The sequence below is a fragment of the Equus przewalskii genome, chromosome 24 (assembly GCF_037783145.1).
Source record: "Equus przewalskii isolate Varuska chromosome 24, EquPr2, whole genome shotgun sequence".
In the NCBI taxonomy this organism is placed as follows: Eukaryota; Metazoa; Chordata; class Mammalia; order Perissodactyla; family Equidae; genus Equus; species Equus przewalskii.
The window spans coordinates 10,681,672-10,699,093 of record NC_091854.1 but is presented as its reverse complement, the minus strand read 5'-3'; the positions used below and the strand labels follow the sequence as shown (position 1 = coordinate 10,699,093).

At 34.6% G+C, this 17,422-nt stretch overlaps 1 protein-coding gene across 2 annotated transcripts in view; it reads left to right on the top strand.

The window, feature by feature from the left end:
- The window catches only part of PKN2 (protein kinase N2), a 148,720-nt gene that overhangs the window by 42,829 nt on the left and 88,469 nt on the right, over positions 1–17,422 (top strand). For both annotated transcript variants that reach the window (XM_070592381.1, XM_008529594.2), the window contains exon 2: positions 3,254–3,554. In XM_070592381.1, the coding sequence (XP_070448482.1) occupies positions 3,254–3,554 (301 nt within the window). The remainder of the gene's footprint in view (positions 1–3,253; positions 3,555–17,422) is intronic.

The window sequence follows — 17,422 nt, the reverse complement described above, 5'->3', positions numbered from 1 at the left end:
TGAGTTCTCTTTATCAGGAAGAGGAAAGCATGACTTTTTCAGCAATGACATATTTTCCTGAATCTTAGAAGAATATTAAATAATATAATGGGCATGTCGTTGAGTAAACAAAACAGAACTACTCTGCCAGGCATAAGCCCTGCCCTCAAATTGCTCATAGTCTTTAGGGTTGTCAGATAAGAAAAGGGATGATTGTTTAAATAAGATCCACAATATCAAAGCACACAGGAGAGTATTTTATCTAAATTCTAAGAGCATAGGTGGGGGAATTCTTTCCAAGGAAAAATTGTGATGAATTTTGAAAAAAGAAAGTAGAAATTAACTGACAAAAGAAGGGACTAGAAATTGATAGTTGAAGAGGGAGAGGTGGTACATCCCAAAGTTGCTTCGTGCACAGTAGTAGCTGAGCCAAGAGAGATTGTCTCTGGCAGTAAATTTCTGTAATTTGATATGATTGGAATTTAGAGAGCAAATTGAAAAGAAATGGAAGTTGTAGTAGGCAATTGCCTTCAAAGGTTTCACATCGAATACAGTAGCCATTTTCATATAACAGGTTTTTTTAAAAACAGCCTTTAAATCTTAGTACCACAGTTCTCAAACTGTGTAACAAGGCTTTCTGGGGTGCCTCAGCAAACTCTCAGGATCATGCAGTATGTTTTAAATTTTTCAGGGAAACACACTGGCACCATTTGTTCGATACCATGTGAACTAACTGGAATTAGTTAAGTTTCAATCTTAGATTATTCTACATTATCTTTGTATGGTGGAATACGAAATGAGGACGGGAGTGTCCAATATGATTTCAAGGTTTGGGAAATTATGAAGTAACCAACAGGCAGACACATCACATTAATAAGTAACTGTGGTTATTAAAGAGTGAAATAAAAATGTAATTTTTTCTTTCAATTTGTTTCGTTTCAAACAGCTATTAAGTTATGACGTAAGTATTTAAGTTATTTGGACCTTACTACTTAATAAACAAAATTGTTAGATATTTATTTTGGCTTTTGGGGCATAAGGAAAAAAATTACTGAGACACTAAGCTCACTGTGAATCAAGAAGTTTAGGGAACATTTGGCTTAGTACATAATATTAAATCACAAATTTGTGAAAGCAGTTCATGTAAATGTTTTTTAACTCTGTTCAGATAGAAATAAAAATATCTAGAAGAATGTAATTAGATTAAACTTTTTCATGGGAGAATTGTTTGCCTCAGTCCATTTTACCTGAAGCTAGACAGCAGAAATTCGGATTTTTTGACAGTGGTCATGTGTGCTAGCGTTATGAATAACCAGCCAAAGATGGATTCATAAAGTTTGGAAACTGAATAAATGGGTGATAGGACGTATATTCCCTTATAAATAGTGAAAAACCTAGACACTATTTTGGCCCAGTTAGAAAATCATTGTGTATCCCCGTAGATAAGAATCCAAAATTTAAGGCCAGTAGGTGTAGATCACCTATCCCAACGATTCTTAATCTAAGATCCATGGATCCTGGAAATTGTACATACAAACACAGAATTTTCTCTGTTCTGCTGTTTTTTGTTGGAGTATCAAAAGGGTTCTTGGCCCCACAAAGGTTAAGAACAGATTTATAGATCAACTACTTGGTGTTTTGCATAGTATACCTGTTGGCACAGGGTAAATTGGTACCAAAGCCAAGACTAGATCCCACATCTTGCCATCTATTAACTCACTATTTGCAAGATACATGTTTTTTAGAAGTTAAGAATTAGATGTAAAAAGTATTTACACCAAGAATTTAAATAGAACTTATTTATCTGGTTGTGATGAATTGCCCCCAAAATTAAAGAAAATCTTCTAATTAATTAGGTCTGTGGTTCAACAGGTACATAAAGGGTACACAGTGAAATGTAAATCTCTCTCTTTTTTATGTCCTTCACACACTCAATTCCTCTTCTCAAAGGTAAACATTCTCTAGTTTCAGAAATTAAAAATTTAAAAACCAATAGTATTATAGTAATGGAGTTTAAAATAGTGAATGATATACAAATACCTAGAAGATAGCTTTGGTTGTTTTAAATGTCGAATAGATGTGTTTACCTGATTCAATTTTCATTTTAATATGAATAACTAGTGCTGCGTATTGTCTTAGCTTCTATCAGTAGGACATAATTTAAACATATTTTCTAGTAATGATGATTTTGTAGTGAGTCAACCAAATTGTCCATTGGGATAGTTAGCCGTGAAATATGTAAATAGAGTTCTGAATAGTCTCCCCAAGCCTTGACACATTTAATTCATTAACTAAAAAGTGGTCATAAGGATGTAACTTTATTTTATTTTGCCAATATTAGTTTATTTTTAAGAAGTTTCTTATAGAAGATAAATGGAGTTTATCTCACCTATGGAAGTTAATAGGAATTTTCACTTATTAAGTGACCACAGTGTGCCAAGAATTGTATTTGGAGCTTCACATACAATAGTTTGAGTTATCAAAGTATCTCTGAAAGGTGGCTAATGTTATTATTTAGATTTTACGAATGATTAAACTGAGTATTTGAAAGGTTAAATAACATGCCCAAGATTCACAGTGTAGGGATTAGGATCTAGTTTGGGTTCATTGTAGTTAGTATCATGGAATTGATTCCAACTCCTAGAGACTCTGTGTACAGTGGAATCCTGCCTGGATGTACCATCCTCTCATCTTCTGGCACTATATCAGACAGTGCTTCACTGCTATTCATAGGGTCCTCATGGCATATTTTTTCAGAAGTGGGTGGCCAGATCCTTCTTCCTAGTCCGTCTTAGTCTGGAAGCTCCACTGAGACCTGTCCACTATGGGCGACCCTGCTGGTGTTTGAAATACCGGTGGCATAGCTTTCAGCATCACAGCAACACACAGCTACCACAGCATGGCAACCAACAGATGGGTGGTATCGTTCCCTGACCTGTGAGAGTGCCGAATCTTAATCACTAGACCACCAACTTTGGTTCATAGGATATCAAAAATCCACTATCTTTATACAACTGTAAGATGCTTTTGTGTGTAAATGTGTTTGTTTTAATATAATTTTGTCAGGTAATGCTATTTAGTAAGTGGGCAGAGTTTTCGAACTTATGATTCTGTATGGTTATAATAAAGGTAAATAAATAGTCTGTTGCTTATTAAGGGAAGAATTAAATGTACTTAATAATCACTTTATGCAGTTTTATTCTTATGCTGCACATTTTACTGAGTAGCTCACTTTCCTAAACTCCCCCATTTGTATGTTTCTTTTTTTCTGTAGGGAGATTCCCGAGGTCTTCCATTTTCTGAGAATGTGAGTGCCGTTCAAAAATTAGACTTTTCAGATACTATGGTGCAACAGAGATTGGATGATATCAAGGATCGAATCAAGAGAGAAATAAGGAAAGAACTGAAAATCAAAGAAGGAGCTGAAAATCTGAGGAAAGTCACAACAGATAAAAAAAATTTGGCTTATGTGGACAACATTTTAAAAAAATCAAATAAAAAATTAGAAGAACTGCATCATAAGCTACAGGAACTAAATGCACATATTGTTGTATCAGATCCAGAAGATGTTACAGGTAATACATATTGTATTTGATGTTTATATGGTATACCAATAAGAATTGAATCATTTTTAAAAACAGTAAGATTTGTGACATACACAGTTTTTAGCTTTTCTGAAAGTACAGGGTCTTTATTTTTTTTTTTGCAGTTAAGGTCTTGTTTATATTCTATTCAGAAGTACAGTGGGTTGATGAATATGAAAATTGAAATGTTTACTTAGAGATGAATAACTCTGCTGTCTATTCTCTTACCCTCTGTCAGTAAGACATTACTTAGTTATTTTCCAGTATTAATGTTTTGTATTAAGTCAACCACATGCTCTTACCTGATTCATCCTTGTGATCAGTAGGATGAGTTTGCCAGATGACTTTTTAAAGTTAAAAATGCATTGTATGACCAAGGGATATTTTTATTCTTTGCAAGTGTAATTAATAAAACTTATGACCTTTGTTCTTCATGCTCTAAGCTACTGAATTAATGAAACCACCAGGCATATTGTTTAAAAAAGAAGAAAATTTCAAAAGCCAAACAATACTTTTTTTCCCCTTAAAAATAGAAAATAAAAGGAAAATATAACCCAGAAGTCCAATTTAAGAGCATAAGTTTTAAACGATGGAAGTAACAAATGTTCATTTTGGAAATTTTTCCATGGTACAGAAAATAAAAATAGAAAAATTACCTCTCTCCACCCTAAACTCTCTCCCCAAAGATAGTGTTATTAACTTGTTGTTGTATATCCTTCCAGGAAAAGTTTTCTATGTTTGTACCAATGTCCATCCATCCATATATACATTCCTTCTAAAACTTTTTACTTAAAAAATTATATGACACATTTGATTTAATAGTTTTGTCTTTGCAAAGATGATGTTTTTAGTAAGGTTGATCTCTATAATCCTCAATTTCTTCATTTGCAAAGAAAAGGAATGATTATATAGAGAGTAATGTATCTAGTACTGTAGAATTTTTAGAAGAACCTTTGTGATTAGCTAATAAGAAATAACAGATATAAGTAAAATTAAATTTGATTAAGAAAATACATAAAGTTTACTAAGAACCTTAAATTATTAATCTCAAAAGTTGCATAAAATACTTCTGATACTCAGTACTTGATAGAACTTGTTTTAATGCATCATTTTCAACATCTGAGATTTAACTTAGGGATTTCACTTGGAGACTCTATGTAGAGATTTCAACCTTATAAGAATAATTGAATCTTAAAAATGAAATAAATCCTAGAGAAACCAGTCTTCTTATTTTAGAGCTGAAATAATCCCAAGGATGGGAATTAATTTGCCCGGAATCACAAAGTTAGCCAAAGAACTCTTTAACTCCTCATCTGGTCTTCTCCTACCCACACATTTAATAATTACATTATGATTGAAAATTTGTATTATGAAAATGCTTTTTTTAGCAATATCATATAAACTTGGAAATAGCCTGTTCTGTTGGAACTCTGCCGAGCTCTACATTTTTTGCCTGTTGCTTCTTTAGGAGAGGTCCAAAAGAAGAAACTGTGCTGCAGCTTTAAACTCTGTTTATTTTGAGAAAACATTTTCATCCTCACAGAATACTGATAACTACCTCTAATTGGATATAGAAGAGTTTTTGCCACACAAAAAGTAGCCCATTTGGTTTCCTCAGTTCCTTTTTAAAAATTGCCTTTACTGAAGTATATTACATATGATAAAATGCATATATTTTAAGTGTACGATTTAATGAGTTTTAATACGTGTATACCCAGCTAACCGTCGCTACAACCGGTGATCCTGAACATGTCCATCACTTCAGTGGTTCTCTTGTATACATACTTCCCAGTCAATCTCCAAATCCCACCCCTGGCTTTAGGCAACCACTGGTCTACCTTCAATCACTTTAGATTAGATTTGTCTTTCCTACAGTTTCATATAAAGACATGGCCTGTAAGTCCTACCAGCAAATTCCTTTTCTCCCTCAAAAGCCTATTTGAATATCACTGTGAAACCTTCCTTGACTTTCTCTGATTATCTTCTCTGTTCTTCTTTGTCCATTCATTGTTGTATTGAAATTCGTTTCTGTACATGTTTATATCACTTCCTAAACTGTATGATCTCTGAGAGCAGGGACATGTTTTTCATTCATCTATTTTCAAGGCTTATTATAGAGCCTAGAACATAGTAGGTGTTTAATTGCAAATACTATATCTCAAAAAAAAAACACTGAGTAAAAATCTTATATTAGTTCTTGAAATTAATACCAAAGCATAATTTATCATGGTACTTTAAAATTTAATAACTTGGGGAACAAACGTCAAATAAAAGTTTTAGGATATAGAAATGTAGAAACTTTCTTTACTGATCGTTTTTAATATTGACTTTTCATGTAATTGCTAGCGCAAATATTATACGAAATATAACTTTCTACTGTGATTTCTTAATACTTCAGTTTGTTTAGAATAAACTTGACAAGTTGGTTAAAATTTGAATTTATTAAGGGGCCAGCCTGGTGGCGCAGCGGTTAAGTTCGTGTGCTCTACTTCAGCGGCCCAGGGTTCACCGGTTCAGATCCCGGGTGCGGACCTACGCACTGCTTGTCAAGCCAGGCTGTGGCAGGCGTCCTACAGCTAAAGTAGAGGAAGATGGGCACAGATGTTAGCTCAGGGCCAGTCTTTCTCAGCAAAAAGTGGAGGATTGGTGGCAGATGTTAGCTCAGGGCTAATCTTCCTCAAAAAAAAAAGATTTATTAAAAAAATAGTTTTCTTTGCAGATGGCATATTCACACAACTTGGTCATAAGTTTTTTTCTTTTTCCCTCACTACTTATTTGAGAGCATTAAAAGCAACACCACCACCATAGAAGATTAAAGGTAGTTCAACATTAATTTTAGATCAGATTGCCATAAAATTGTATATGTTTTACATTGTGTACTAAGGTAAACAAAACCATTTATTTTAGATTAGGTCCAACAAGGAAATTCAAGGACATAGTACTTTGCGTTCAGTTCTCTAAAGTATGTGGATTGATAGCACAAGTATTTGGCTAATTCCTCTTGTCTTGGGGGTATGTAAGCAGAATCAATGATTCAAGGAAAGAGGGACAAAATTTAAGTCTGCGTTGTATAAATGATTACTGTGTAAGTAGTTAGGAGGCTTGCCCTTAATTCACATCTGCAATAATTAACTGTATTGATCTTTAGTTTCTTATTTGTAAAATAAGGATTTTTTTTCTCCTCAAAACCCCAGATCAAAGTTGTATATCCTAGTTGTAAGTCATTCTGGTTCTTCTATGTGGGATGATGCCACAGCATGGCTTGATGAGCAGCATGTAGGTCCATACCCAGAATCCAAACTGGCGAACCCCAGGCTGCTGAAGCAGAGCACACAAACTCAACCACTCAGCCACGGGGCCAGCGCCCTAAAATAAGGATTTTTATCAGATGAGCTTTGAGACTTTTAGCTGTAAAAATGTCTGAAATGTTGCTTATTATAATGTCAAGATCTAATCATTTGGGACTGTTTGTAAAATATATGTGTTCAATTTTTCTTAAGAGTAGTTGAATTTTTTGATATTTTCTTCAGGCTCATGATACTCTTAAGCTTCCTGTTCACCTTCTGTATACTTCAAGAATAGTCTTTATGGATTATTGTTATTATCCCACATGGAAATTATAAAGATATTATTAGATGAGGCTGAATGCACTTCTTGAAAAAGATTATTGGATCTCTATAAAGTGGAGTGGTAATCTAAGCCTTAGTTTGCACCTGAGACTCCAAAAGGAAATATTTGGGAAAGAACCAGTTTCCTAAATCTTGGACTCATGTGTATCACCCCTAAAGAAGAGAATAAGAACATTTCTCATATTTTAAGTACATCTAATAATTTGTGTAGTATAAGCCCCTCTATTTTCTTCTCTGTTTTCTACTTTTCTCCTTCCTCTTCCCATTTCCATCCTCAGACCCCACCAAACTTAGGTTGATTTTTACCTATTGAGGTAGCGAATATTTTCTTTACTTTCTAGAATATCCAGAAGGGAAATATTGTTAGTATAAAACTAATAGTATTTGGATTTTTTTTGGAGTTAACCTTGGAAGATCTTCTAAATTCTGGAGATATAACTATATTGAGGAAGTTTTCTTTCTTAATGACTAATGTGCAGTTTGTGAAGTCTGTCTTGAATGAATAGAAGTGAGAATTTAATTTTCTTTTTTGTTGTTGGCCTCTCCGCTGAAATGTGGCATAGAAATTATTGTTGAATTTTATGTGTATTAAAATGTAAATGTGGAATCTGTGGCTTGGTTTGTTATGTAATTTCTACATATTTCTTATTTCTGACTGATTTTCTCATTTTGAGGTAAACATATTTTGTTAAATTGTGAACTCTCAAAGAAAGAATTTCCATTAAGTAACTCTGATCATTAATTAGAAAGTCACTTTTAAAACCCCTGGATTTGTTTCCTCGTCTTTAAAATCATGAGATTAAATGGTTTGTAGATCTCTAACACTTGGATTCTTTGATGATATACTTTTTTTAAACAGTTAATACACAGTAAAATTGATTCTTTTCTGGTACACCGTTCCATGAATTTTAATATACGTATAGGTTTACCTACCACCACCACAGTCAGGAAAAGGAGCAGTGCTATCACTTTGTAGTCACACCCTCTCCCCACTCCATGTCCCCTGGCAACCATTGATCTGTTCCCTGTCATTATAGTTTGCTTGGCAAGAATATCATATAAATGGAATCATAATGTATATAACCTTTTGAGACTGACTTCTCTCACTCAGCATAATGCTTTTTGAGATTCATGCAGGTTGTTGCATTTATCAATAGTTATTTTTTTTTACTGCTGAGTAATAGTCCATTGTACTGATGTGCCTCAGTTTGTTTATCCGTTCATCAAGAACATTAGGGTTTTTTCCTAGGTTTTGCCAGTTATCAGTAAAGCTGGTGTAACTACCCATGAACAGGTTTTGTGTGAACATGTTTTTGGTTCACTTTGGGAAATGCTTAGGAGTGTGGTTGCTAAGTTATGTTAAGAGTAAATTTATTGTTGTTAAGAAACTGCCAAAATGTTTTCTGGAGTGGCTATATTGTTTTTCATTCTCACCAGCAATACATGAGAGTTCCAGCACTTGGTATTGTTAATATATTTTTTAACCAGTCTAACAGATGTATAGTGGTTGATGATATACATTGTTGTGATCAGAGGGAAGAAAAAGAAAAAGAAAGTAGCACCATCTTAAGGAGAACTTATGAAAGAATTGTGTGTGCCGTAGGTACATTTATATTCAGAGTGAGGAAGTCTTCTCTACCAGGAAATGCAATGTGCAGTTTTTAAACATTAAGATGTAATATAAGAGATACCAGCAGTTCTGAAATTTTTAATGCCTAGGTTGCTTATTTCACCTAAAATAAAAAATATTACAACTCACAATCTTATCCATGCTATTTTTGTAAAACATTAAAGTTAAACCAGAGATTGTACTAGTTATAAAATATCTCAGCAAACTTCAATTGGTGACATTGGCAAAATAACTGATTAAGCATCCATTAATAATAAGTGAACATTCAGGGCCAGCCCCATGGCCTAGTGGTTAAGTCTGGCACACTCCACTTTGGCAGCCCAGGTTCTCGGATTTAGATCCCAGGCATGGACCTGCACTACTTGTCAAGCCATACTGTGGTGGCAACCCACATACAAAATAGAGGAAGATTGGCAATGGATGTTGGCTCAGAGCAAATCTTCCTCACTAAAAAAAAAGTGAACATTCATTATAATCTGAGCAGGTTCCAAATGGCTATATAAGATGAGCATATCTGTTTAAACAAGAAAGTGGATTGGGGGGGGGGTAATATAAACAGTTAATATAACTGTAACACATGGCAAAATTCTGGAGTTTATTTTTAAAATGTCCATTTATAAGTAACAAGTGCAAATCAAAATATTAACCAAGTGAACAGTAACAGTAACAGAAGTTTGTGAAGGAGATACATGACTAGTAAGCTAGTGCTTCAGCGTACTAGTACTTTTATTAATGTAGATTTGTCTAGGTTTACCCCAACTGTATATTCTCTTATTTTTTTAATGCAATAAATAGTCTCATTCCATAAACAGACATCTTGGCTGTACAAGTACCACTTCATGAATATTGATCATTGGGAGTCAGCTGAGTGTAAAATAAAGACCAAAGGTAATATGATCTGAGATCTCATCCCAGCGGGATCATTACATAGTTATGTGGTTGTATACCACTTGCAACCCCTCCAGGCCTTCTTTCTCTCATTTGTAAACAAGGAGGATAGGCCATATATGCCCTGTCTAGGGTGATTTGTGAACAAGGTGTTTTAATAGCTTGAGGAAAGGTCAAGTACGAGGCATCTAAGGTGTTCTAATTCTGAACATGAAACCCCTGTTTGGATCTAAGTGAAGTCTGAGGAAGCTTTCCTGCGGCTGGGATATAAAGACTCGAAGTCACCTACATTACTAACCTCCAAGAGAATCAAGGAACCAATTTCAGGCTGGACGTTAAGTAGTCAGGAGCCTTCTAAGGATCTGGATTGCTTCTGTGTTCTAGAAAGCTAATTCATCTTGGAAGCCAGCTACTCAGTTAAGGTTTTAGAGAACATATCTGTTGCTCTGCACACACGTTGTTGGGGAAACTACTAACAAATTCCATTTTTACTCATCATTCTGGCTTTGGAAAATCACATCCCTAAGGAGATGTTAACCACTTCATATTTTCTGGTGACTTCCAAAGTGGTATCTCAAGCCAAGATGGGTTTTCTGGGCTGCTTCTGATAACTTATAGCCTTATAACCTTATGGATATTACTTGAATGTCCTATTGGCTTTGCCTCTCATCATGTTTAAAATTGAACTCTTCTTTCCTTGAACAGTACCTCTAAATCTTTCCCTTTGTTTTCTGTCCTGTTAATGGCATGACCCCAGTAATCTGTAACTAAAACTTGACTTTTAATATAGATGCCTTCTTTTCTTTTTACTTTCGCTCTCAAATTAAGTCTGTAAGTGAAGTCACCAAGCCCTATAGATTCTACCTCTGACATAGGTCTCAAATCTATATCTCTTCTCATCCTTACTGCCAAAGCCTACAAGTCCGGTATTTCTCTAACCCAACCTAAACGCTGCTACTGATATTTTTTACTTAGTAGTCAGATTTGATCGTGTTATTTTCTTGCTCTAAATCTTTTGGTGGCTTTTCATTCCCTACAGAATACAGTATAAATTTGTAGCATGACAGAGATGCCCTTCATATAATCTGGCCGCTTCCTAGTACTTCAACTCCTGTTCCTCTCAAGTCTAATTTTCCCCTTTTTCCACCTGTCTTTATGTTGGCACTATCTTTTTACCTCTCTCCAATTGTATGTGGGTATGTACATGTGCATGTGTGTATAGTTTGGCAAAATCTAGGTGGTGAGTGTATATGGGCGCTCACTGTAAAATTCTTTCAACTTTGCATCATATTTGAAAATGTCTATATATACACACATAATCCTGTATATATAGACACACATACCCATGTGTACAGATACATACAGGTTGTAAATGTACATGTATATGTATATGAATACTTTAAGCTTTTTGAGAAAAGGAATTTTGTCACTCTTTTGTTCCCTTTGCACAATATCTTGATATATATGATATAACCAATTCCCTGTATTAAATTTCCTCTGTTTAAAATATCTAGTATGGTTTCTGTTTGTCTTCTAGACTCTGAATGGTATACTTTCTTTCCATACCATACAACAAACTTAGAATACTTTAATTCCAATCTACTTAACTCCACTTGATTTATATGCCATTGTCCATATGTCCATTCTAGTTTCATCATTTTATCTTCAGTTCCACAAATTAATTGTTTTTTAAAATTGGCACCTGAGCTAACAACTGTTGCCAATCTTCTTTTCTCTTTTCTGCTTTTTCTCCCCAAATCCCCCCAGTACATAGTTGTATATTTTAGTTGTGGGTCCTTCTAGTTGTGTCATGTGGGACGCCACCTCAGCAGGGCCTAATGAGCAGTGCCATGTCCGTGCCCAGGATCCAAACCGGCAAAACCCTAGGCCACCGAAGCAGAGTGTGCAAACTTAACTGCTCAGCCATGAGACTGGCCCCAAAGATCTAGTTATTATTGTTTTATATAGTCATTGTTAGTTTATAATTATCTGCATGTTTATCATTTTCTTTGTTCACCATTTCTTCATGCTTCTCAGACTTTCCTTCTAGAATCATTTTCTTTCTTTCTCATCCTGAAAGTATGTACAGTAGTCTCCCCTTTTCTTCCTGAAAGTATATACAGTGGTATCCATGGTTTCGCTTTCCATGGTTTCCGTTATCCACAGTCAGCTGTGGTCCAAAAATATTAAATGGGAAATTCCAGAAATAATTCATAGGTTTTAAATTGTGTACCATTCTGAGTAATGTGGTGAAATCTCATGCTGTCTTGTTCTGTCCTGCCTGAGATGTAAATCATTCCTTTGTCCAGTGTATCTGTGCTGTGTATGCTACCTACCTATTAGGTACTTAGTAACTGTCTTAGTTATCAGATCAAGTGTCACAGTATCGCAGTGCTTGTGTTCAAGTAACCCTTATTTTACTTAATAATGGTCCCAAAGCCAACTTTATTATTAGTTGTTGTTAATCTCTTACTGTACCTAATTTATAAATTAAACTTTATCATATGTATGCATGTATGTATGTATGTATAGAAGGAAACATAACATATATGTAGGGTGCAGTACTATCCATGGTTTCAGGCATCCACTAGGGGTCTCAGAACATATTCACCATAGATAAGGGGAAACTAGTGTACTTTAGAAAAATATTTCCCCCAATATACAATTTTAGGTTGACATTTACTTTCTCTCAACACTTGGAAACTATTTCACAGTCTTCTGGAGTCCACTGTTGTTCAGGAGGCAGCTGTCAGTCTAATGGTCGAAGCCAGATAATCTGCCTTTTCTCCCTAACTTCTTTTAAGATACTCTTTGTCTGCAGTGTTCTGTTCTTTGAGTATAATGTAGATTTCCTGTTGTTTGATCTTCGTGGGATTTGTTGGGCTTCCTGAATCTGAGATTCATATATTTCATCGACTATGGGAAATTCTTAGCCCCTCTCCCTTTGAGTACCATACCCCGTCTATTTCCTCTACTCTTTCATGTTGGAATTCCAATTAAATGTATGATAATTTCTTCAAACCTGTCTCTGTTTCTCTAATTCTCTCTTTACCTGCATCCAGTTTGCTCTTGATGACATATATTTCTAATTTCTGTTACGTGTTTTTTAATACTAGAAATTCTATTTTGTTAATCTTGGTAATTTTTGATAGTCTCTTTTCCAAGTCATTATTTTGATAGCCCTTATATTTAGTTTTACGTATTAAATAGATTTTTTCCCATTCTGTATAAGATAATAACAATAAGTGAAATCTTTGATACTCTACTCCTATAGTTTTTTTCTCACTCATGGTGGATTTTTTTTTCCTACCTGAGCTTTGTGGTTTCTAATTGTGTGTACATTTTCACTGAAACATTATCTGTGGGAATTCCTTTAGGTCTGGATTTAAAGTGCCTTCTTTCAAAGAGGATTTTTTGGTTCTGTAAGATGCCTAGAAGCATTACCAACCTGAGGGCAATTAAAATTTAAGCTGAAGTTTTTGGAGGCCACATAGATAGTATGATTCCTGCCTCAAACCTATATGAGAGTAGTAGGAATTTTTAAAGAATATCTCTTTCCCCTCCCCCGAGTCACCCCAAGTCAAACACAAGTCAGCAAATAATTCAGCCATTATCAGTGGCACCCTTTTGAGATTCCTCTCTTTAATCAGGTTTTTCCTGATCCAATTGCCTACTTTGTAGGAGCCCCCAGGCCATTTCTTGGGCTGTTACTAAAATCCTAGCTTTTTACTCCACCAAGATGATGAAATCCTAGCAAGAGTCTCTTTTTATCAGAAAAGCAAAAGCCATCTTAGAAGCACAAAGCTACAGATGTCTATTTACATTACTCCTGGGATTGGGTCATCAGACCATGCACTGCCTTCTCCTTAACCTCCAACTGCAAGTGAAACTAAAAATCTAGTTTTTTTGTTTTGTTTTCTCCCTTAACCTGCCTGTTATTTTAAGCAAGAAAGGAGGAGATTGAACACGGGCTATAAAGTTAGTCTACCTACAGTTCAGGTAAAGATTGAAAATATCTTCCAACTCTGTAATTTACTTAAAGTGTCTTATAGCACTTTAAATTTTATAGGTAATTGTTAACGTTTCTTGAGTTATTTTTGGTGAAATTATAGTTTCTCAAGGATGTTCTCCATTTTATGTAATTTTCAAATCTAGTGATATGACTTACAATATTAGTGTATTATCCATTTAAAGTTAGCATGTATCTATAGTAACATTCCCACTTTTATTCCTAATATTGGTATGTTCTTCATTTTTTCCCTTGCTCACTTCTCCAAGATTTGTCATATTATTAGTCTACTCCCTCCACAAAAAAATAATTTGGCTTTACTAATCCTTTCTTTTGTGTATTTGTTTCTATTTTGTTGATCTCTGCCATAATCTTTATTACTTCTCTTCTCTCATTCTCTTTAGAATTGTTTGGCCATATTTTTAACCAACTGAGACAGATGCTTAGCACTTTAAACTTATTCTATTTTCTGATATGTACATTCAAGGTTTATGAGTATCCTCTAAGTATTGCTTTAGCTGCCTCACAAAAGTTGTGATGTGTAAAATTTTTTAAAATTATTTTTATTGAGATGTAATTGACATATAACATTATGTAAGTTTAAGGTGTACAATATGTTGGTTTTATACATTTATATATTGCAGTATGTTTACTGTAGCATTAGCTGATACCTGTATTACATCACATAATTATCATTTCTTTTTTGAGGGAAACAATTAAGAGCTAGTCTTTTAGTACTTTTGAAGTTTATAGTGCAATGTTGTTGACTCTAATCAGATAGTAATTAGATATAATAATTAGATTACAATTAGATATCCAGGACTTATTTTTCTACTGGTTCCCAGTTTGTACATTTGAACAACATATCCCCAATTCCTCCACCCTTCAACCTCTGGTAACCACCATTCTAATCTCTGTTTTTACCGGATCTTGGCTTTTTAAAATTCCACATATAAGTGATAGCATACAGTATTTGTCTTTGTCTGACTTGTCTCACTTAGCACAATGCCCTCAAGATCCATCCATGTTGCAAATGTCAGGATTTTCTTCTTTTTCGTGACTGAATAATATTCCATTGTGTTTATGTATGTGTATACATATATACATGGACACATACAGATATACATTACATCTTCATTCATCTGTTGACAGACACTTAGGTTGTTTCCATATCTTGACTATTTCCATATCTGCAGTGAGTAATGCTGCAGTAAAGGTGAGAGTGCATATATATCTCTTTGATATCATGTTTTCATTTTCTTTGGATGTATACCCAGGAGTGGGATTGTTCGATCATATGGTAGTTCTACTTTCAATTTTTTGAGGAACTTCAATACTGTTTTCCATAGTAACTGCACCAATTTACATTCCCACCAACAGCGCACAAGGCTTGCATTATCTTCACAGCCTTGCCAACACTTCTCTTTTGTCTTCTTGATGTTAGCCATTCTCAGAGGTGTGAGGTGATATCTCAGTGTGAATTTGATTTGCATTGCCCTGATGATTAGCAGTGTTGGGCATCTTTTCATGAACCTGTTAGCTAATTGAAGTTTTCTTTGTAAAAATGTTGATTTAGTTCCTCTACCCATTTTTTAATCAGATTGTGTGGGTTTTTTTGTTATTGAGTTGTGTGAGTTTTTTATAATTTTGGATATTAACCTCTTATCAAATAGATGATTTGCAACTATTTTCTCCCATTCTGTAGGTTGCTTTTTCATTTTGTTGATTGTTTTTTGTGTGCAGAAGCTTTTTAGTTTGAGGTAGACTGACGTTAACTTTTGCTTTTGTTGCTTGTGCTTTTGGAGTCATATCCCAAAAACCATTGCTGAGACCAACATCTAGGGCCTTTTCTCTATGTTTTTATCTAGGAGTTTTATGGTATCAGGTCTTATATTTAAGTCTTTGATCCCTTGCAAGTTACCAACATCTATCTATTACCAGATGTTAAGGTGGGCAAGACTCCTCCTGGGTCTCCTGGCCTGTGGTACTGGATACCACAAATCCTGCAAAGGTACTTTTGTCCCTGGATGGATGTCTTATTCATTTTTTAGAAAGAGGGACAGAAAGAAGTAACGTCTCACAGTGATATCACCTAAAGTTTTATTCAGTTTCAAATATTTTCTCATTTCCATTATGTCATTGTCATTCTGATTTACTTAAAAATGTTTCTTAGTTATTAACCATATGAAGATTTTCTAGTTATTCTTTATTTATTGATTTCTTGATTTATTACAAAGTGGTCCCTTGAAATTTGCTGAGACTTACTTTATGGCCATGTATAATCAAATTTTTAAAATGTTCTGTGTGTGCTTAAAAATAATGAATATTCTCCAGTTTTGGGGGGTTATTCTTTGTATGTTTATAGGTCAGGCATTTAATTTTGGTGTTAAAATCTTCTGTATCCTTACTGGATTTTTGTCTGCTTATTCTATTAATTACTAAAAACATTGTCTTAATATTTAGTGGAATGTGGAGTTGTTACTTTCTTTTTAATTCTGTCAATTTTTGCTTTATTTTGTGGCCATGTTATTGGGCATCTACAAATTTAGAATGGATGTAGCTATCTGGTGAATTTAACCTTTTATTATTATGAAATGACCTTTTTGTCTCCAATAATCTTTATGCCTCAAAGTATCTTTTGTCTCTTATTAGTAGAGTTTGGGGATTGGGGTTATTGATTGTGTAGTGTATCTTTTTTCATTCTTTTACTTTCAGTTTTCTGTGTCATTATGTTTTGGACGTGTGTCTTGTAAATAGCGTATAGGTGGATTTGGTTGTAGTCATTTGTTTTACCCAGTCTAATGATCTTTGTCCTTCACCGGGATCATTTAGTCCGTTATATTTAAATAATTACTGACTTATTTGAGTTTATATTTAAGATCTTACTTTGTGCTTTCAACTTTTTTTTCCTTTCTTGCCATTTTTGTCTTCCCCTACTGGGTTGTTACTGTCAGATTTTTTTTTCTTTCTCTTCCTTCTTGTGTTGTGAGTTTGTGGTTAAAATGACAAGATTATATTTATTCTTGGTGTTTCCCTTCCTTTTATCTTTAATGTTATATTTAACTGTTGCTAACCTGTTCTGATGGAGAGCTGCTACTTTCTGTTGTTGTCCTTCTACTTATCTCCTTTCCTCTGGGTTTTGTAACCCCTTTCCTTCTTTTGATTTTTCAGGTATGAGGGTCTTCCTGAGCATTTCTTGAAGAGGAGGTCTTGTGGCAATGAACTCCCTTAACTTTTGTTTGTCTGGGAAAGTTTTTATTTATCCATCGTATTTGAAGGATATTTTCACTAGGTAGAGTATTCTTGGCTGCAAGTTTTTGTCCTTCAGAGTTTTGAAGATATCATTCCACTCTCTTCTAGCCTGTAAGGTATCTGCTGAGAAATCTACTGACAGCCTTATGGGGGTTCCTTTGTAGGTTATTTTCCTCCGTCTTGCTGCCCTTAGTATTTTCTGTTTGTCATTGACTTTTGCAAGCTTCACTAATATGTGCCTTGGGATTGGTCTTTTTACATTGATAAAGTTTGGAGATCTGTTGGCTTCTGTCAACTGGAGTTCCATCTCTCCCCCCAGGTTTGGAAAGTTCTCAGCCATTATTTCTTTGAACAGGCTTTCTACCCCCTTCTCCTTCTCCTCTCCCTCTAGGACACCTATAATCCTTATGTTGCATCTCCTAATTGAGTCGGATAATTCTTGGAGAGTTTC